General features: G+C 38.5%; 1 protein-coding gene across 14 annotated transcripts in view; it reads left to right on the top strand.

Moving 5' to 3' along the window:
* The window catches only part of ARPP21 (cAMP regulated phosphoprotein 21), a 104,849-nt gene that overhangs the window by 6,799 nt on the left and 75,213 nt on the right, over positions 1–22,837 (top strand). For 8 of the 14 annotated variants that reach the window (XR_005952931.1, XM_041407942.1, XM_041407939.1 and 5 more), the window contains 6 exons: positions 1,069–1,213; positions 2,536–2,614; positions 3,927–3,986; positions 4,895–5,035; positions 20,408–20,516; positions 22,301–22,402. Coding sequence is in view for 13 of the 14 variants with exons in the window: in XM_041407942.1 (XP_041263876.1) it covers positions 1,069–1,213; positions 2,536–2,614; positions 3,927–3,986; positions 4,895–5,035; positions 20,408–20,516; positions 22,301–22,402 (636 nt within the window). In the remaining variant the exon portion in view is untranslated. The remainder of the gene's footprint in view (positions 1–1,068; positions 1,214–2,535; positions 2,615–3,926; positions 3,987–4,894; positions 5,036–20,407; positions 20,517–22,300; positions 22,403–22,837) is intronic. The other 6 variants (XM_041407945.1, XM_041407944.1, XM_041407943.1 and 3 more) reach the window with 2 other exon arrangements.

Here is a 22,837-nt window from a genome sequence, read left to right as displayed (position 1 = left end):
TGCATGATTCTCTTCTATTAAAGAAAACTGCTTTACCAGGAAGTTTTATGACAGCTTTCTTTAAATTTTCTTTTTTACACTACTAAAGCATATAGTTTTCTGGGGTGGGTTTTTTTCTTTAAGATAATAAAACACAGAAGTATGCTTCCTTCAATTTTGTCCAACCAGAACAGGATTTCTTGAAATACACAAATTATGCCATGGTAACTTAAAAAGAAAACAATTTGGGTTTTGTTAGGACAAAGCCAGTATAAAGTAATGTTGTCAGCAGGGAAAGCAAGTTCTTTAAAGCTGCAAAGCAGCTTGAATTCTCAAAATGCTTAAAAATTAACTTTTTAAAGCTGAAGCATGTTTCAAAATGACTCTAGTCTCTGAAATACTGAATTTGTGATGCCTTAGAGAAGTTCATTTACTCAAATGTCCTTGAAAAATCACAGGGTACATTTCCCCCATTTCGCAAAAGGCACATCTGCATCTGTCTTTAATTATGAATTACCTGATAAGTTAGCAAGCCTTCTTGTATACAATATAGTATACAATTTGCTGGCAGTCTTCTACTGTTAGAGCCAAAAAACTCCATCTACCTGATACTGCACTTAGTGTGCAAAACAATTCATATCAACCTGCAGACTTTCTAGTGAAAGGAAAAAAGTTTTATTTTTCAGATATCTATCCATTGATCATCACTGAACATATGTAGTATTAAATTATATAATTAAGAAAGGCCACATGAAAAGTATTTCGTATTTTATTCTGAAAAGTCGTAAATATTAAAAGTTGTAATTTAACACTGAAGTGTAAAATAATATAGTCCCCATTAATAGAGGTAGCCTAAATTTTATAATATTCAAAATATTAGAGAAGTAATACCTACTTACCACTATAATTTGGTCTCTAAGATATCATCCTTCACCTGGCTAAAAAATGCCATGTTTCCAATAGGAAAGAAATGTATCTGGCTTCAACTTTTCTAGTTATGCATAGTTTAATGCTGATATCTGCAGGTTGGAAGCCATGGGAAGCACACTGGATCTTGCCCATAATTTATCTATCTTTTTTCCCCAACAGGAATCAATCCAACTGCAGCTTTCAAGTTTTCCTAGCTTGCAAGAAGAAGATAAATCTAGTAAAGATGACTCGGAGAAAGAAAAAGAGAAGGATAAAAATAAAGATAAAAACAGTGAAAAAAGCAAGATCAGAATGTTATCAAAAGGTGAACTTAAAAATATATGAATGATTATAAATACCATTGCAGAAAGGATTTTACATTTTTGCAAGGATGTATTTCTTTATTTGTGTATATGTACACAGTAAAAGTGCTTTCATACACTGATAAAATTCAGAGCCTAAAATGTATATGAGTAAGAATGTTTTTCATGCAACCATTAGGCTTTAAAGTGAAGAAACCTTCCAAACTGAGGTCTTTTATTGGATTTTATTTATTTTCTAATATAAAATCTATCTTTTGAATGCTTAACTGTGTTATTAGTGACAACAAGTAAGTTGAGTTCCACACTTGGTTTATATATTTATGTATTTATGTGTTGGTATAAACACACAAATATATAAATATATAAATACGTGTGTGATTGCATAATAAGTGTATATAGTGCATAAGACATTAGTACTCTTTTTATCTAGATTACTGATAACATATTGGTATGTAACTTGTGCAGTGTAGGAGTAGAGGGTAATCCTCTTCACTATTGTTTCTCTCTCACGAAGAATTTATTTTAAATGCTGTAAGGAAATTGATCCATGACATTTAACCTGCATTGCCGTCTTCAATTATCACCTACCAAGACTTCTTCAGGAAAGATGTTTTAGCTAAATTTGGCATTGCTTTTAAAAATATTTTTATTAATCCATGGTATAAAGTTGCATTGTAATCTCCCAAAAATAATCATTACCTACCTGGGTGTGGATCTGCAGCTGGTGTGAATTGTCATTTGGCTTCAATGGAGTTCTCACAGTTCACGCCAACTTGAGGATCTGTGTGTACATTTGAGTCAGGAGATAATGCTGAAAAATTAATTCTGGCTACTGTCACGCATCCCTATTACCTGCCTACTCCCAGGTGTCATTGGATTTCAGTCTTTTAATGCAAATAGAGTTCCCACTGGCATGATTCCTCATTTGCTGAGTGTACAGCATTTATTAAGTGACGCAAAGAGACATTGATGAATAAAAACTTTTCTTTCCTCATTTTAAAATGTTTTTTTAGTGGTTTAAAGGAAGAACTTGGCAGGGTCTTGAATGGCATTGAAGGTTTTCTGTGTTATTAAATGACCAGCAATTTCTGTCAATATTTAGTTTTGATGCTGTGTTCTCATTGTAGTTGTACAGAGGAAGAATGAATATCCACCTGATGCTTCAGAATGTATATCTTTCGTGGATGAACTCCAAATGACTCTTTTCTTTCAGAGCATATTCTTTCTGATTGTTGCTGGAAAATGGATTTTGATTTATAGCATAGCTAATCAGAACGGCTGAAATTAAATAAATGAGTGGAGGCTGTTTGTTTTTATTTTTCAGATTGCAGTCAAGAGTATACAGACTCAACAGGCATAGATTTGCATGAGTTTCTCATTAACACATTAAAGAATAACCCCAGGTAGGTATTTCCTGTGTTAGAGCTGACATTCCTGAAATTGTAGTTGGCAGTCTTTAACTTCTTGTAACTCTACACTGTGTTTTATTTGTTCTGGAGATGGTTATGAGGGAAAATGTAAAGGAGGTAGGCTGTTAACTGAGAAAAATGGTATAAAAAGTCATCAACTTCTGCTCCCCCATCCAGTCACCCATTTCTTAATTTCGCATTCACTAACATCTGGTCTTTGTCCTTACCTTCTTTTATGCAGCTCTACATGGTGATTGCAATAATATATTATAACTATTGCAATTGGAGATTTGTATATGAATGTGAAATAGCTTTCTTCTAGCAATACTGCACACAATTAAAATCCTATGCTCAGTGCCAAATTCTGCTTTCAGTATTCTCATAGTTTTCATTTGGAGCTACAATTCTCATTGTTAAATTTGCCTCTAAACATCCAAGGAAAGATCTGTAACATTTTTATACATTGTGATTTTCAATGTTCATTTCAGCTGGATCTGTTAAATAGGTACCATGTAATTCTGCAGTTATTCCCAGGAGAACTGGGAATAACTGGGTACCTAACAGCTTGCATAACCCCTTGTACAGATGATGGAAGGTCCTTCAATTGCTTTATCTGTGTAAAATGAGAAAGTTCAAAAGAACTAAGGAATGATGGGACTCTGTCCAGCTTAGATATGTGTGGAAATATGCTGGGCAAACTTCTGAATGTTTTTGACAAGGGAGGGGAGGGAAAAGGAACATCTGAGACCTTCCAGTGAAAACCAGAGGATTTTGCCTGGGAAATACTGTGGTATTGCCTCCTGGGAACCATAGCTCAAAGGTGGTGTTCTTCATTGTGTTCTCTAACTAGATTAGATGTGTCCATCTTTTCTACAGCAAATCAGTGCCTTGTAGAGTTCCGGTATGTCTCAGGAAAAATGTTTAAAATTTCTGTGGGTAGCAGCTTTTCTTGTGAAATATCTAGCTTAGGGGGAAATCTCATTTTCCATCAAAAAAGGTTGAAAAAAGACCAAAGCTATCCATAGCAGTGAGAGTCTTTCTGTGCAATGCATTGATTGCAGCATGTTGTGGCTGAAAGCGCTCTCAAACCATAGTTGAGCTCATAGAAGAGTGAAATCTGTATGTCAGTGAAGGTGCAGAAAAGCAGGCTTTAGTCTTTTGCAGATGTTCCAGGGTAAAAAAAAAAAAAAAAAAAAAGCATGTTTGATTTTTAATCAAGATGACTGACAATGCTTGCAAAATAGCCTTTCCTCTAAAATGTCTACTCACAGTTGATGGTGCAAATCCTTGCCTTTCTTTTTGACAGGGACAGAATGATCCTCTTGAAAATGGAACAGGAAATTATTGATTTTATTAGTGACAACAAGTAAGTTGAGTTCCACACTTGGTTTATGAAGTCACGCGCGTGTGTTGCAGCGTGGGTTGTGCGAGGGATGCTCTCATATGGACTACAGTGCTCCTGAGGGCTGTTACTGGCACACTGCAGGAGCAGGCTTCTATTTCCTGCCACGTGGTGGAACTGCTTAAAATAAAGTAGATGTAAATGAAAACCTTTTGCTTTTCATTGTGTTGTAATTGCACTGGTTCTGCTAATTTAGATCAAAAAATATAATTATAAGCTTTTAGTGTAGAGGATAATCATATATGTTATCTCATGGTTTTTCCTTTGTGCTATGTTACTCTAATACATTGGAAAATAAAACTGAGCTTAGGTGGAGGGATTCTTGCTACTGTGTGGTCTTTATAATAAAATATTCCAGCAGCTTTAAAATGAGAGAGTCAGAATAGCAGCAGAAGAAAAAATTATGCTGATGGGAAATAACCATTTTGTCAGTAATAGAGGAAAAAAAGGAGTGTTTGCCAGACTAGATCTTTCCAGAATTGCCCTGCATCTGACCTCTGGGGGAAAGGCAGAAAGCTGTTGCCAGTGTCTCAGCAAATCTGTAGGATTGGTTGTGCAGGGAGCGTGAGTGCATGTGGGGGATTGGGGGATGAGTTCTTCCCAACACTCAGAATACTGACTAGGTACCGTGAAGCATGAGCTTTGTTTGTCCCAGTGTTGCACATGGAAATGTACTTATTAGAAATCCTAAAATTAATTAATTTTTTTTTCTTTCAGCCTTTCTGTAGCAAACATTTATATGTAAATTCATAACGGAGAAGTTTTCAGTGAGATTTCTGTGCACTGAATTGTCAGATGTATTGCTGTTTTCATTTATTTACGGCTTAGAGGGAAATTTAATTATCAATGCTATTCATTTGCTTTGTTTTTAGTAATCACTATAAAAAGTTCCCTCAGATGTCGTCGTATCAGAGGATGCTAGTGCACAGAGTGGCAGCTTATTTTGGAATGGATCACAATGTGGATCAGACTGGAAAATCTGTAATTATCAACAAGACCAGCAATACAAGAATGTAAGTAACAGCGTTGTTGTGTTTTTCCTTGTTCCCTTTCTCTAGACAGGAGCTGGTTTGTACCATGACTGCATGGTGTAATTTATATATACATATATATATAAGTTTTTGTTTGTTTTTGTGGCAGCAGTGAGTGCTGTTTATTGTTTTCTAGGTTGGGAAGGGAGGACAGGGCTCTCATGGTGAGGTTATCTAAGGCTATAACAATACAGGAGGAGAAATCAACCTAACTGATTTCTTGCAAGAAAGCACAATATCTTGGAATCTTCACTTTTCTTGATTCCTTAGTGCCACCACTTTGCTACAGAAGTGAGCATTTTGCTTTGCAAGTCACCTGATACCATACAGCTACATCCCAAACAGACCAAACATATTTGGAAGATTGCCTCTTTCCTTGTTCTGGCTCTGACTGCTTCAAGAGTCATTTTCTGCCCAGCCTGATTATTTAGGATTTGGTTTCCCTCCACTGCCTGCCACCATTCATTCCCTTTTCTTCGCCATCTTGGTTCCACTTTATTTTCCCTTCAAATCTCACTGTTTGACTGCAGTGGTTCTGTGAAATACAAGTTCCTTCTGATGGCTCAAATGCATTGCAAAATTCCTGGCAGGTTAAAACTGTCCTGGCATAAGTTCTGTGCTTCTCCATGAACTGGTTAAAGCCGTATAAGGTAAAACTGTATCAAGCTAACCAAAACTCAATATGAACTGCGGTAATGTGTCCATGCCTAATCACCATCACTTTTCCTGCCAAGTGCCATGTGTGTTGAACATAGCTTTCCTGTCCCTCTCTACCTATGAACTACATAATTAAGAGGAAGTAATTACAGCTGGGTAATGAAGTTTTGGTATCTGGTATTGGAACAGGAAAGCCCCATTTGAAAATTGTGTACTTCCTGTATTCAATTAGTAAGAGAAATCTAAACATTTGTTTTATTTATATATCCAGTAGCTAGGTGATTTATTTATAACTAGTTGCAGAGAGCATTTTCCAATGTTTTTAGCTTCTCTTGTAGAAGGGTGGAAGGACTTGGGAATGGTGCTGTGCAGGGCTGGGAGTTGGATTCAGTGATCCTCATGACTCCCTTCCAACTCAGCTTATTCTCTGATTTTGTTACTACCTAATTGTTCAGGATCAATACACGTTGGTATTTGGTATTTCACTGAGCCCTAGAAGTCTTCTATGTGAATGTAGTAAATTTAAGATAATGGGCAATTTATTTTAAGTCTTTTTCCTGGGCTGTCCCTGACGTACTTGGATACCTGTGAAACAAGCGCTTGGGCATTCATGTTTGTAAAGGTTTGAGTGAAGCATGCACTAACAGTTTGATTTTCAGAAGTCAAGAGAATTACAGTAGCTTGATAAAACACTCAGGCTGCAAAGGCTTAGCCTCAGGGTCTGATAATACCTGCCCCCTACAAGGGCTATCTTTGGTTTTGAATAAGAAAATGCTTGGTATGCAGCAATCTGGAGTTCAGTTTAGAGCTGAAAACGAATCCCCTCTTAAACAGAACACAATCAATCATACTGGAATGCTCTTTAGGCATTCCTCTCTTTTATAGTCCTCCCTTTTCCCTTCACGTCTGTCACTGGTGCACCAACTGCTACAGATCTTTCCTTGCAGCATTGTCTTCTCCTGATTGACTTGATAATAGAATAGTACTAACACATTAATATCTGTAAATGCCTTGCTCTGTTGTGTGGCTTTCATCTCACAGATGAGTAGCACTGGAAGCACTGTTGGAAATGCTTACATGGTGCTTCTGGAGAGGACACTAAAGCCTTCTTCAACAATCAGAGCTTCATCTGAGTGCTCTGGTGAAGCTGTGGCTTCATGCATGGTGGGAGTGAGCAAGCAAGGCCATTTGCTAGGTATGAACTGGCCTTCTTGCAAGCTCAGCAGGCAGGATCTTGTAGGGATATAACAGATCAAATGGCCTTTTTCAGCTGTGCTCTTGCAGACTGGAGGTGAGGCCATTAAAGACTGGCGCTGACATCATTCCTGTCTAGATATTCCAGAAATAAACACAGGGTTTTGCCCCTCTGTTGACTGTAAGTACAGCTGTTTTGTAAGCACCACACAAGCCACAAGCTGCTGATTTCTTCCCTCTTCATGATTTGGTGGTAGGTAACTGGATTATATGAAGCTTATATTGCCTTCTGGTTCTTCCAGTCTGTTATTTACATTATTTTGATATTACCATAAAATAAAGCTTTTGTGAAGTGGCTGTTCCTTTTCATAACTGGAGGAGATGGCATGTTTTTTTTTTTAAACGTCCATGGCTCTGACAGAAAATAGTTTGTTATTATCTGGCATGAATAAGGGCTGATGAGATTTTATTATCCTCAGCAAATATTGTGTAAGTTCCACATCTGAAAGCGTCTAATGTGATTTCATATGTTCTGCATTTCACTGCTCTCAGAGGAGACAGTTTTGTGCAGTTTCAAATCAACACCAAATACTGGGAATGTGTTGACTCTATTAATTACTACTTGGACAATATCCAGAATACCGGAGAATCTGAAGAGCATCTGAAACACTGTTAAACATGGTTATGTTGTGCTGTAAGCCTAAGCCTTGATGGCTTCATGTGAATTTATGGAGAGGCCCCACAGACAGATGTTCTGAAGATCTGCATTTTGGCAATAAAATTATCTCTTTATGGCATGTTGTTTCCAGACTACTTTAGCTACTACTGTGGAGAGAGAAGAATATTATTGCATACTCAGGAATTCATAAATTCAACACTGGCTGTGACTTCTGTGTACTTGTGCTTGTTTGAGAGGAGCATATGACTCTGCAGTGTCACCCTGTGGGCTTGAATAAGCCCCTTGTGTTTATTTCTTTGGCTGAGTGAGTGTTCATTTCACATCTCTGCTCCCGCTTGCAGACGATGAGTTCTTCCCTGGCTGCAGGTGATGAGTTCTTCCCTGGCCCCAGGCAGTGAGGTGCATTATTCCTGTTCAGCAGAGACCTCCCATGCTCGCTGCCTGCAGGTGCTCGGAGGTGCAAGTGTCAAAAGAGTTAATGGTTTTGAGATGAAAGGGCTGGTTGGAAACCTCTGGTATCAGCATTCCTTACAGGTGCCTCGGAAAGGACTAGTGTGTGTCAGTCCAGGGGTGAGCATATGAATGAAGCAGATCAGGGCATTTCCTTCCTTCCATCAATTGGCTGTCTTAGGGCAATGTGGATCCACTTCTATGTACCTATGCCTGTAAAGTACCTACTTTACAGAGGTTTGGAATATGAGAAAGTGTTTATTGAAGAAATCGTAGCTGGAGGGAGGGCTGCAACTTCTCGTGTTCATCCGTGCTGCTTTATATAGAGGGGGAAAAAGTGGTAAAAATTCACTAGGATCTTAATCTCTGGGAGTGCAATCCTACAGCGTTCATGAACTCTCAGTGAAGTCTCTCTTAAAAATACAGTCAGACAATAATGGCAATTTTTCAGGCTGAAGAGTATTTATAATGAAGAACTTACTCTAAGAATCTAAGATGCCTTTTTTTTCCTTTAATTTTATTGGACTGTGAACAAGGCCTGCTGTTTTCAATGCTTTTTTTTAAGAAATGAAATTTTAAAAGACAGTGAGGACAATCAACCACCTAAGTTTTTATTGACCTTTAAGTCTCTGTATTCTAGCTTTCATTAGAGAATAGAGAATAGTGGATTTTCAAAACAAATTTTCTTTTCATATGATTTTTGAAATTAAAAGTCCTTACAAAGTCCTGTCTAACTAAATCGTCCAGTTTTTGAAATCTTATTCTCAGCAGTATATATGAGAAAAATCGATTAGAAAGTGAAGGAGGATTTTGTTGGTTTATTGTTTCTATAGTCAAAGAACTGAAATACTACTTAAAATGGGAAGTCTGCCTTGCTCAGTATGAAACTGCTCTTGTGTCACTGTTCTAATGTATATTTGTCTGTCATCTGTGTCTGCCTGTCATCTATCTAAAGATACACAGAAATGTATGGGGAACTTAAGAAAGTGAAATTCGATACAAAGAGAAGTCTGGAATCAAGGTAATATGTTAGACAGGGCATCCCTTTTTGGAGCCAGAAAATGTGTACGTGCCACCTTATGTTCTGCATATTCCTCATAATTCCTACCAAACACCTGAAAGTACTTCAGGGTTTTTTGCAGAACCATTCATATTGTGAACTGTATCAGTTCAATCAGGTTCATTGATTTGATTATCTGTAGCTAGGTGGAGAAATGTTGGGGAAACATGTTTGGTGTGCTTGGTAAATGTAAAGGTTTCCATTTGGTTGAGATCATCAGCCGTGTGATAAGCATGTCTGTACCACAGCCCACACATGCATTCATGTACTTGTTTTATATTAATGTGAGTGGCAGGGCTGATCAGAATCAAGAAAGTAGGATGCTTATGATATGTAATGCTGTGTTTAGACATTTTCATATATTCTGAGGGTGTAACATAGCTGTTATGAACTTCATACCGATTCTCACATCCTCAGTTCTGACTGTTTTATTTTTCAGGAGCATTGTGAGTTACGATCCTTGTGATGCATGTGTTTTTTCTGACTCTTAATTTTATGCTGGCTCAGTTGGGCTGTGTTTTGTTGCCTTCGAGATGCTTCAAAAAGTTGAAGCAATATTAAGCTGTTATGTACATTACAGGCATTACTTATAATCTAGAAATGAACTGTATCAGCAAAAGGAGACCTAATGTTCAAGTTGTACTTTGAATAACCTGCAATGCTTCTGTAGTTTGGCATACAATCTTTGTTATTCTGCCTCCTCTGTGTAAGAGTGGTTTGAATCAAAAGCAAAGAAGAAAAGTTCTCGTTTGGTTTCTATTGTGTGTTCACTGATGCATCTTGCTATAGATAACATCTATATTAGTAGAAGTGCACTGTAACAATTTCACCATCTTCAGAGTCTGAACTTTTGTACAGGATCCTACAGGCATGTCAGTAAAATGGCATTCACTGAACATGGCAGTTTCAATGCAGAATCGATTCTAGAATTTCTTTTACCCAAGGCTGAAGTGCCAAGAAGACTTCCTTGAGATACCAAATGTTACAGCCTTTGGAGCATGCAGAAAAGTATGCCTTTCCCCTTGACTGAATAAGGTATTCAATGTAAATGACTTTAATTTCTTTAAGCTATTGTTTGTATGGGACATTTTAGCAGTATGGGAGTAGTACCAAATGTATACCTGAAAGAGAATACCTTTTTTGTAAAATCTCAGTCAAAGCAATTTGATGTTTGCCAGAGCATTTGAAGAACAGTTTTGTTACCCTCCCTGTTGTAAACCAGAATAGTTATCTTGCAAATGGTTTGCTTAAATTCCATCTGCATTTAAGCACCTTATGCTATTCTTAATTATCATATATGTACTGAGAGGAATGATCTCATGAGAGCAGAATTGCTTTTATGAGCCACATGATGCATGAAAATGTACATGAACACCCTTATTTCTGGTTTCATTATTTTCATTGGAGTCTCGCATTGCATTTTTTTCTTCAAGGAACTGTGGAGGCAGAGGACCTTGTTTTCCTGTTGTAGTTACCTCTTTTCCATCTTTGCTACAGAACAGTTACTCCATGACTGCTAAGAAATAAACAGAAACTGCTGATAGCTGGATGTCCCCTCTGGTTTACAATTGCTGTTGCTCAGTTGGTATTATGACATTCTCTGCTACAAACGTGTAGAGAAATAAAAGGGTGCACAATAGATGTGTGCAACTAAAACAAAGAAACTGTGTAGCTGAGAAATAACACTGTAATTGGCTGACACATTTTGGTTTAAGATGACCTAATGTGTAATGTGACTAATAATTTAGTAAGAACATCAATAAAAGAATAACGTATAATAAAAACTTTGAGGTTATGTAGCTACATTGTAACATGTGTAGCATTTAAGTAACAGATTACATAGGCTTTTCATAGATTTGAGTTTTTTTCATATGAAAATAATCAGTTTACTTCAGTCGGGGATTCAATTATTAACATTATTAGAAAAAATGTTTATTTTGTTAATGGTAGTTGAATTAGAACAGCTTTTTATTTTCAGCAAGCATTGTCACTTTAGTCATATTTCTCTTTTGCATGAAAGATACAGATGAAAAACCATAGATACGTAATACACTTGAATTTGAGTTGAATTTGACCCTTCCATACTGCCTTCATTCTTTCTTCAGTGTAAACTGTATACTGGACCCATAAGAAATTACTTATTCTGTAAATGAGATGTTAGGGTTAATGAACCAGTTCTAATAGCTCCCATATTAAATTTTCATCTAATGTAATTTATTAAAACTAAATTGTTTATAATGAGGGTGGACATGTGCTTTTTACAGCTGTTCTATACTGTGATGAAATATTAGTTAAGTGTTAATCAGAAGATAACTATAGTATATCTTCTTCTATTTTTCTATTTTTTTTTCTTTTTAATCTTTTTAATCCACCCCACTTAATAGGGTAAGTTTTATTAAACCTAGAAGGTTACTGTCACCTGTTCTGTGTGGGTAGATGGAAGGTTGCCCAGGAAGGCAACCTTCCTGGAATAGCAAGTAGGTAATTTGTTGGAAGGAAGGTCTTTCTTGCATGAGTAATTAATCCTTATGCTCGTTCAAGCTGTAGTAAGAAAGTGCTCATTAATCAAGATGCTGTTTGGTCACTTACACTTTCATATCACTGGAGAGAGATCTGGAATCTGAGGTGACCTCTGTGCTTTCCTCAGAGGTAACAGTAGTAGGTGAAGTAATGGTTTTATGTCTGAGCATTTCAGAAATAAGGTGTTGAAATTTGAGCAAGTAAATTTTAGAGGTGGTTTAGATTGGTTATATAATTGTCTTTTGCAATATTCTGTAGCCTGCCACATTTTTAACACAGGAAATAGGACTCATGGAAATATAAAAAGTATTACAAGTTTAAAGAAGTCTTTGTCTATTGTTTCAGCTTGCTGTTTCCAGGGTAGCCTTGTGAGGCTGTCTCTGAAGTTTATTAAAAACAGGTCCTCTTCTTCAGGCCAGTGATTTTTCAGAGTATGCCTTGTGATCTATGAGTCTTCCTGCTAGAGTTGGCAAAAATGTTCATGGCATGAAGCAGAAGTCAGAAGAATTTGTTACGGTATTAATGTGTATATATGAGACATTTCAAGAGGACTGACAGTTTCTTTGTTAGCCTGCTGTTTTTTTGGTGAACAATCTTCAAATCTTCAGCAGTCTTCAAATCTTGAATTTGCTTCCTTTTTCTCTCTCTCTTATATGTTAATTTTTAAACTTCTGAAATAGAAAAGTGTAATTTTAAATAGATCACAGCAGTTATGCAACACTGTAATTTTCAGCCACTTACAGAATATGCCACATCCTTAAAATCAGATATTAATGAATTCCATCATAAACTGTGCTACCACTTTTGAGCCTCTATTAGCTGGAAATAAATTGGCACTGTGCAAGATGTTCAGTCTCAATAGACACCCTAAATATCAAGAATTAAATCCAGCAGGGGAGAAAGCAGCAGAAGCAGGTCCCTCAGTAAAGAAATAATCTTAGTTTGATCACAGGAGGACAGCAGAAGATTTTGAAGCTCCTAAAATGGTCTCTGCCTGAGAGAGAACGTCGTGCTTCTGCCCCGTCTATCAGAAGAGCTGGTATTTGCATGTGCCCTTGGCCTGCAGGCTTCTCCCCTGTGTTAAAAGCCTGTGTTCTGCCCCAAGGATACCGGGCAAAATGTTGAAGTTTGTACTCAAGCAGATGCTCAGGGAGCCAAGTATTGTTTTTGCATCCACATCTTAAAACAGAATGATTTTCTGGAAATAAGTTTTAGGAAGGCTTGTGAGGGTCATGAATTATGCAGTGAGACCTAAACATTAGATTGGGGTTTTTAAGTACTGTATCTTTGAAATCCCTTAGGACCTGGCTCTCTGCTTGGTCCACACATACCATAATTTGGCATGAAAAAGATTCCTGTGGCATCTTGATGGATGGGCAAAGGTGATTAATAAAAGCTCATAGTCAATGAAGGAAAAATGCTTCCATGAAGAATTCCTGCCTCTTTTTTTCAGTCCTTCCAGACTTAGTAGCAACCCCAGTTAGAGGGGAAGAATGCCTGTGAAAATAACTTGTGATTTTCCACATTTCTGTTTAATAATTGCTGAACATGTTTAGAGGCCAGCTGCTGTTCTGAAAAAATTATAAAGAATATATGGTCTTATACAGGGGAAAACAGAGCATTTGGTTTCTGCAGATTCCCTCCCCCCCGCATTCTACAGAGAAGGCAGCACCTTGAAGAACCATCTTGTACAGGATTGATTTTTCTTTTATAGCTTTTAATGTGCTTTTACCATCATAACAGAAGTTCTTAGTGACTCATATGATAAAAGCAGCAATCTGTTAATGAGGCATTTACCTTCAAATGCTTGCAATGCCATCTTGAGTGGTTTTAAGTATTAAGTTGTGATAATATAGCTGCACTGTACTTTAACAATTATCTACATTTAAATTCCCATTCTAGCTTTTTGAAACCATGTTTTAGCATCCATCAGCCCCTAAATACATGAAACATATTTGAAGGGTGTAATTTCGGGCCCTCATTCTTGAAAAATGTTGTTCTGATAGAATTTAATCACTAATTTAAACTGATGGGCTGGAATTCTGCCTTTTTCACTAAGTTGGGTGATGAACCTTTTGACAGTGATGACATTTGCTTCCCTGGTCTGTAAATTCTCTAACTCCCAGAATACATTCCTCTGCCTCCATGATCAAAACAGGCATTTGTACTGCAGATAGAATAGAGTTTTGCCCCTCAAGGAGCAAAGCAAAGAGACAGTAATGCTTGCATAGTTCTACTAAGGTAGTAATGCAGAACCCTCGGAGAGCCTGCAGCCTAAAACAAAAAAACCACACAGCAGGCAGATATAGTAGATACTCACAAACTAGCACAGCAGGGAAGGCCACCATACTGTGTCACAGCATGCCTTCAAAATAAAGGCCAACGTGATGTTGGACTGAGCAATCCATTTAATTAAAGACAAGTGTAAATAACAAGAAAACACTGCTGAACCATCAGAGCACCTGCATAAGAGTGGCCCAAATCTTCACAACTTCTTTGAATCCTGTCTGCAGCAGTCACTCTCTCCAGCTCTTGCTACTCCATGGCTTTCCTCATGGCATTCTTCTGTAAGGTCCTTTTTGTCAGTTATGCATTTTGTTTGCCACATGGTGATTCTGAGAGTACCCCTGGTGGTGTTTTTCCCATTCCTAGTCCCATTACCTTACCTGTTTTCTGTTTCTTGTTGCCATTCATTCAGGAGATGAATATTAACATGCTGTCCCATGTAATATGCATTAAATGAACATTGCATTGCAAATGCAAAGTTCAAGTTTTTTGGGCTCCTGCCCATCTCAGTGATCTCCCCTTTTGAACTTGCATTCCTGTGTAGAGTTGTTTCAGACAGCTACCTGGCTATTACCTGTGGGGCTTTTGCAGATGACATACACTAAGTGCTTGCTAGATTTTTAAACTGCATCAGGCACTGTATTGGCAAACCCATCTTTTCCACACATGGTGAGGCTGATGCTTCTTTTGAAAGGCATATTGCAACAGCCTGTGTGCTGTGGGACTGTCAGAAACATATGCCTCATAATAAAGATTTATGTGCTGTATAGAAGTCAGCACTGACAATACCAGACTGTGAGCTGTGCTGATGCACTGACTAAGCCTTCAGAATTGCAACATTCAAAGCTCTTGCTTGTCTCTTTCCATTTGTCCTTTTGGTGTGGAGTCTGTGCTTCCTGACTCTTAGACAGTTATTTCAGAGCTAATTAACTTATTTTAAATGAGTGCAGGTTTTGGGGGTTTTTTTCCCCCAGTATTTATTTCATTTCTTATCTCCTGTGCAAATAGAGGTCTATGAAACTGCATTAGTTTGCTCGGCAGACTCAAGGAAATGCCCTGTTACTTCCTTAGTCTGTGTATCATAATAGCTATTACCATTCTGCAATATGTTGTTAAAATATGTAATTTGATTAAATAGTGAATACCTGGTTAAGGTAGTTAGGGCTTGGGGTTTTTTCATTACCACTTACAAGGGCTGACTCATAATCAAAAGCATTAAATGAGCATGTAATGGGGAATGCTTCTTAAAGAGTCTGTGTGAAAAATACGCTTGAGGGAGGAACTCTGTTTTCTGTCATCCAGAGATAAATTGAAAGGAACTCTTCTGCTGAAGTGAATGGAAGTAGCTCACATTAAAATCACCATAATGATAGAAGAGAAAAAAAAAATCATCTAATGCTATCAAAATCTTTTTTTTCCTTCCTGACACACAGAAATACTTAGCTGCTTACTCCAGCTTTACCATTTCCAAAATGCAAACTTAGTTGGAAGGAATGAGTCCAGAAAAGTGCCTTTGGGGCCTTGCTTTAGTAAGGACTGCCCATAGCTTTTGAGGAACTGTAACATCAGAAAGGAAAATGGCCAACTTACAAAGAAAGAACAGACACAAAAACCATATAAAAAGTACTGATGGGGGTTTGTTCTGCTATGGATTTTTTACTAAACTGATTCAGTGTTTCACAAAATGACAGCATGGTTAAGGATGGAAGGATTCTGGAAGTCATCTTGTCCAATTCCTGGTCAAGCAACACCTCCTGGACTTAGTTGCCCAAGACCATGTCCAGGACCATCCCAAGGATGCAGACTCCGTCACCTGTCTGGGCAGCCTGTGACAGTGATTGGGTCTCCCTCACAATGAAATAATTCCAAACACAGAAATAAGGAACCTCAGCCATATATTGAATTGACCTTTACAGTATTCCACCAACACAAAAATGAGGCTGAAATATTTGACATGATCAATGACTGCCTCGGAAGGTGCACAGCCACAAGAAAGGGGGACACAGGATTGCCGTGAGATTGTACCCGGGTACTCCCCCCAGGTCCGGACCTGATATTGCACACAAGTATGTAGAAGTGCTCCTGAGACAGGGAAAAACACTGGGTAGTAGGGTTAATGGTGTCTGTTACATACTGTGTCTGGCCTTTGATTAAACTGATCACTTGACAAAAAATGATCTCTTCTTGCAGGAAAAAAAAACCCCAAGATTAGGAAACAGTCTAAAGTGATGAGAGCAGACTTTGCAGAAGTTTTCAGATGCTCAGAGCGTTCGGGGAAGCTTTTAATAATGAAATGTTTGGGTGCTGCAGGACAGCTACTGAAGCTGGCTACCTGGAGACATGCTGGTGGCACCTACCTGAATATCATGGTGCTACCTTTCTGGGCAGGATGGAGAGGAGAGGCTGTCTTGCCTGCTCAGAGGGCCTGTGCTTTCTGGGAGATCTGGGAATGAGGAGGGGACTGCACAGGTGCCTGAACATGCACGAAGTTACTCTCAGGTCCAATCTCTGTTAAACATTTGTAGTGACTGATCAAAAGCTTTACAGGGGAGGAAGAAATAGTTCTGCATTTTGTTCAGAACCACATTGCCAGAAAGGTGACTAAGCTACCTGACAACTGTTAGGAAATATGAAATTAATTAATATGTAATTGTGGTCTTGTGAAGTTGCATTTTCAGGGTGCAGATGTTTTGCTTCCACCCATGTCATCAAGTAATAAAAATTTGAATGATCAAAAGGTTATAGTAGAGAAAACCAAAATGAAATAAAAAACACACCAGATTTTACATCTTTTTAACCTGTGTGCTTTGCCCCTCCCTTTATGTTGATTTCTGAGCCTTTAAGGTATAAATGGGACATACTTTTTGGTTTTCTCAGTAGAGTCCTTAAATTACAAAAATTCCATTGATGTAAAAGGTACTTCCTCCTTAAACTTCTTTTTCTGGAGTAGTAGGCTTTGAGATTCTCAAGAGATACATGAATTCCATAGGGGGTAAATTAAATACTGAATGGGCTAAATGAAATCCTGTCTTACAGGTAGATTGGATTGCTTGTAGGCAAATATTTGCATATCTTTTTTCTTGCACATGGCTCTTACCAAGTAGATGGGTGTATTGTTACCCATGGTCAACCCACCGGTATAGTACAGGTATTGTAGGTGGTTTTGTATGTGATGTCTGATTTTTTTTTAAGATCCTTAAACAGTGATGAATACTTGAGTTAGTGCTGATGCCTTCTGAAGTCCTCACTGTCTCTTCAAAAAGGCTGTGCAAGTCCCATTTTTAAAATTACGAAATTTTTTTTTTTTTAGGATTTGAAGACAAAATTTAGGTATCCACTGTGGTAATAGTAAAGAAGTTCCTTATTTTTTAATGGGTTTTTAGTAATAATAATAATTGTAAACCTTGCTTTGACATCAGTAAGAACTTAATGTATGCCATACTAAAAATTATCTTGATAAATTCACTCCCTTAAATGCATGAACACAATCTGATATATTGTGCTGACTACTGGTGGCAGTATCAGCTAAAAAAGCTTAGAAGAATAAACGTGGTTGTTATTAATTTAGGACTCACATGAGATTAATTCGCTTCATCTGCTGCATTATTGTAATTATATACTGTTAGTATATTGACACTACATTGCATCTTACACAAAAATGTGCATTATTTTCCTTATTTTTAAGCAGCTGATTCACCTGAAAATTCATAAACTAATGTAACAGATTTGTCTGGAATAACCATGTCTCTGGTTCCTTACAGCAAATGCATTATGCTGTTGCAGGGAACTTAAGAGCTGGGAATGTGGAGTTAACATTGGCTTCCATCCATGGAACAGACCAAAATCTTTTCAAAGTCACCCTGTTCTCTACCCAAGTGATTCAGAACATTTGGTTTCACTTGCTGGTTTTAAACATTGTTTGCCATCTGTATCCTACTAATAATTTATTTGTACAATAGATGTTAAAAAAGAAAATGCAGTAGACAGTATTAAAGAGAAAAACACAAGCACATGTATGAATATCTTCTTTAGAATAGTTTACGTTTCTTTCTGGTGATGATTTGCAGTGTTTGAGGGAGGCCTGCAGGTTGGTGTGCCTGAAGACACTTGCTGGTGGGATATCCTCGATCTCACGTGACAGTCTTCCCTTAGGCTTTGCATCCCTGTCAGCTGAGCTGGTCATGCTCTTTGCGATCTTTCTGGTAGCAGTGGCCCAGAGCTGCAGAGGTGGCTGGGAGGGGTGGACCTTCTCACTGTGCTGAAGGTACCCTGGTGCTCCGCAGTGCTCTGCACATTTGCAGTCTCTCTGCCCATGCAAATGTCTTTTCACAACTGGAGATTGATCACCTAGTGGGCATGTAGATTAATTTTATTAACACGCACATACTGAATCATTGATTTTGACTTGTGGTTTGATCTTATATTTTTATCTTATGAAAAACAGAAACATTTTATAAATAGTAAATGAAGTGAAAATGGGATTTAAAATTTAATAATGCTATGAAGTATGAAAATCTTGTTATTGTTTAAATAAGTTAGTAATTGGAGGAGACATTTTTTCAAAAATTTTTCAAGATTTTTTCTCTCTAATGACTTTTCCCCTGAATTTTAAAATCTAATTAATTTCTTTTTCTTTGCATATGGTTTATTAGATGTTCAGTTGATAGTTTACAGTTCTAAATTTTACACTGATGGTACAACTGCAGAAATTTGGTTTGTGCTTTAGGATGTAAAACCAGAAAAATAACAATTCTCAGTCCTGTGGAATTGCAATATTTGAGCAAAAGAATCTCTATTCCTGGCTGCATGGGCATAACACGCATTAATGGGAGTAAAGGGAGAACAACCCACCTAGCAATCCACTAATGGGGCTTTCTGTTTATGAGGAAACATAATGAATGACTCATTAGATGATGAAACTACTATGCAGAGAGTCATGGTCCTCTGGGCTTTTCCTAAAGAAGGCTAGTAGGTCATCCAGAGAATCTAGTGACTCGAGCCCTGTAGCTATGGATGGTGCTCAGAGGTTTCTTGAATTGTCAAAATCTGTGGAAATTGGGATAGTGTGTTTCGTTGCTTTGTCGCAAAAATGCAAATTATGAAGTGGAAGTGCTCAAAATTCATAAAGTGAGGCAGGATAGCTGGTGTGCCTTAGTATTGACTTTCTTATAGTTTATTACAAGTGTTTCCTGTATATCTGACAGTGAGTTGTTATGGTCTGCAGTTATGGCGTTGAATGTGTGCTGCATTTTGATTTGAAATCCATAATGCTGTAACAACAAAGTGGTTGCTGATTTATGCATCTGGTTTAATTTTCTGTTGTAAATAAGATGAAGATGAGAGATTTTTTTTTTTAAGTTTGTAGAGGACTCTTATTTGCAAAATCATTTAGTTCTTTACATTCTGCCTTTTGATTTCTCCACCATCGCTTGTGTTGATGTCAGTGGAAGCTTTGTGTCTTGTTTGTGTAGGTATCTCCTACCACTGCTGCAGTTGGCAACTCTTTCAGCACTGAGCACAAGGCTTGTGTTCCCTGACAAATCTCATGGTGTATTTCTGCTTTTCAGTAATAGCCCCTCAGTTGGGTGATAGCATCATATGAATGGGAGCTAAGTTCTTGAGGCCGTTGGTCACCCCATTGATGGTGTTGGGCTTAAGACTCTGCAGGTTTAAACACTTTGGGCTTAAAACATTACCACTCTGGGAATGGTACATGCTGGAGTGTTATTTATTGACAGCTACGAGGCATTGTCTGTGACCAGCTTGGCCACAAAAGTTGCTTCTTAAGGTTCTCTTTTTGCACAAGGTGAGGTGATATAAGATACTGCTTTTTCCACAAGGTGGGAACATGAAATGGCGTCGTAACATCTTATAAACCTGAAAATGTTGAGCCAAAACCCTGGGGTTTGACTTTTAAAATAAATAAATAAATGTATGAGTTTAAATCAGTGAACTAATTGATGCTCTATGATTGTTCTGGAGTATTTTTCCCACTTAGTGGTGATGAGATAAAATTTTGTTTAAGCAAAACATCATCAGTCCCTCCCTTTACCAGTTCTGCTTACCAGGAATGAGGAAACTCTTGGGTGTCTGGTTTTGGTTTTGTGTTTTTTAAGATTCCTACCAGTTTTTTCCTTCCTTTTCAAGATGGATAGGCTTCACTAAGAGGCAGTGTTGCCAGTGATCCCAGCTACTGAAGAAAGCAAATTAACATACAGTATGGTAATTTGTTTTCCCTGTCCTTCAGTCACAGTGAGGAGAGTCTAAATATTTCAGTGACTGAGACTTTGGATTCCCATTCCTTGCTACACAACAACAACAAAAGCTATTTATAGCAATAACAGTTTGCAGCGATACAGCAGCCTCAGACAGCTATAGGCAGCATCTCACAAATGTTAACTGCTTTTGCACTGAATGCCTCTGTGAAAACAAAGAGCACTGAGAAATAAAGATCAAAGCAAAACCAAAAGAAAGATTTTTTTATTGCTATGTTTTACTTTGCTGGCAGACCAGAGCAAAGGTTTTCTGAACATTTAAAAGATGAAAAAGGTGAAGAATCCCAGAAGCGATTTATCTTGAAGCGAGATAACTCTAGTATTGATAAAGAAGACAATCAGGTTGGTTCTCGGTTCGAGAGTTGCTGAAATTTGTTCTGTTTTTGAAGGTGGGCTGACTGATGTTGTTGTTGTTCTTTTGTTGTTGCTCTCCTCCTCCCCTGCCCTCCTGCCCCTCCCCGCCTCCTTTGGCACATGTACCACCGTGGGTGGCTCCGAGCCCCAGTGTGGCCGCTTCAGCCGTGGCAGTGTGTGGGTTTGCATGGGTGGTTTGCTTGGCGCAGGACTTGATGCATGCCCACGGGAGGGGGAATGCCAATGGCTCCGGGCTGCGTGGAAGGCTGTGTCAGTCGCATTCCTCAGTGTCTTGCCTAACTATGGCAATTGTTACGCTCCCTGTAGCTTCCTTCTTTCATTGTACCCATTCAGAGTTGGATTTCAGTATGGACCAGTGGTGAACTGATGTAGCCCAAAAAGGAGAGAGTGAAAAAAAAGTGTAAAAAAAAAAATATGCCCCAAAGATGTGATGGTGAGGCCAGGTTGATTTTTTTTTAACCATCCTAAATTATGTTTTGACCAAAAATAAGTGAGGTCTGTCTTTTACTTCCCTTCCTTCTCCTGTGCCCTCACCACCTTTTACTGTCTGTGTAATTTACTTGCTTGTGCATGTACTGTGGCAGACGTTCCCCCTTGTGTTGCCTGTGCCATAACACTACCCTAACTTAGGTGAGCTTGATGAGTAGGGGAGCGCCAGAGAAATGTGTCTGTTTGTGCTGCCTTTAAAAGCGGGTGTTGTGCTGTTTCAATCCAGTGCAAGCTGTGTATGTGGAATAGATTAACGAAAAAAAAAATCTGAAATGGTTCTGATGTGATTTGCTTTTATGAGAAAATTCTCACAGGTAAGAAGACAGCATATGCTTTCTTTGCTAGGGCTATGTTTGTGGAGGAACCAGCCAATGAGTCTCTTGTTGCCACTTCCCTTCATGTTTTCAGTAAAGGACTGATTTTTTTCTTTCCTTTTTTCACCCTTTTTTCCTTGACTTTCAGTTGTACATGGCAGCCTTGCCAGTTGTGCTGCATACAAGCTGGCTTTGAAAACAAACCCCAAGCAGTTTCAGGGTATGGTGACTGTGGGGATCAATCAAAGGAAAGCAGCATGACCTATCCCACCCAGTGCTGGGGCAGGGGGAGAAGGACCAGTCCTTGAAACCCATTTGTCAATGAAGCATTTCCTAATGGGGCTCATCTCCTCTCCTTGTTCCCATGGCACAGCCATTTCCCACACTGTGGTTTACCAAGAGGAAACATGGCCCTTCCTTTTCCAGCCAAACTTCAGTAGAGGGTTCCATACAGTGTGAAAATGGTTAAAACTGTTGTGCCCAATATCTGGGACTTCTCCTTGCACGCATAGACTTCATGGGTTTCTTCTAGGGTTTACATTTTAGCTCCAGCAGCCTAGTTACCCTCTTTCTTCCTTGAATTTTTAGGTAGCCCACCACTGCCTGCCCTCCTGCTCCTCACAGCTGGTAGGAGAACCAAGAAATACTAGCAGCTGAGAACAATGGCATTTAGACCTGGGGTGAGGACACCCTGTTTTAGGATGGTGGGTCCCCAAAAGCTGTGCAGAAAGCCTCGTTTTGGCCACCTGCTTGATGAACCCATGTGCACTATCTAGCTGGAAGTCCTCAAGCGTCCAGTCTCACAGGGTTCTTTGTGCAGGAACGACAGCTATCATTTTTGTGCTTCATTTGTTTAAGTGAACATTTATTATTCTCAGCTGACAGTTACTTAATGGCAGTTTTTAACAGCTCAACTTATATAATCCTCCTGGTTTTCTTTCTGCTCAGCAAAACAGAATTCTTCCATTTAGAGATGACAGACGAAGTAAATCAATTGAAGAGAGAGAAGAGGAGTATCAGAGAGTGAGGGAGAGAATATTTGCACAAGATGTGAGTAGTTATTTTAATTGCCTCTTTAGTGCCATACCTTCGCCGGTAGTCAGACAGTTTTGCCCCCCTCCTACAACAACACTGCAGCTGGACTTGACCTGTGGAGCTGGAGGTGACAGGGAAAGCAGATTGGCTCAGAGGGTCTTAGAGGAGCTTTAGAGGTGTGGAGGTTGGCTTCTGGAGAGTGAGGTGATGAGAGTTACAGGGAGAAGGGTAGAGGAGTGGTCAGGCCCAGCATGTTGTCTGGGGAGTGCCTATCCTGTTTCTTTAAATGTTCATATTCACATGGCCTAGGTTTATTTCCTTTTTCCTTCTGCTAGCCAAAGAGCAGTGATTTAAGTGGACACTCTCAATAATTTCAGATAGCTGTGTTATTTTATATTTCTTTCAAGGTGGATCAAATCTTTATAAGTGTCCTTCTGCAGAGACTCCTTA

This window comes from Onychostruthus taczanowskii, unplaced genomic scaffold (assembly GCF_017590055.1).
Source record: "Onychostruthus taczanowskii isolate IOZ18803 unplaced genomic scaffold, ASM1759005v1 scaffold28, whole genome shotgun sequence".
NCBI classification, from domain to species: Eukaryota; Metazoa; Chordata; class Aves; order Passeriformes; family Passeridae; genus Onychostruthus; species Onychostruthus taczanowskii.
Note: the sequence above shows the minus strand (reverse complement) of the source record. Positions and strands in the feature narration are given on the sequence as shown.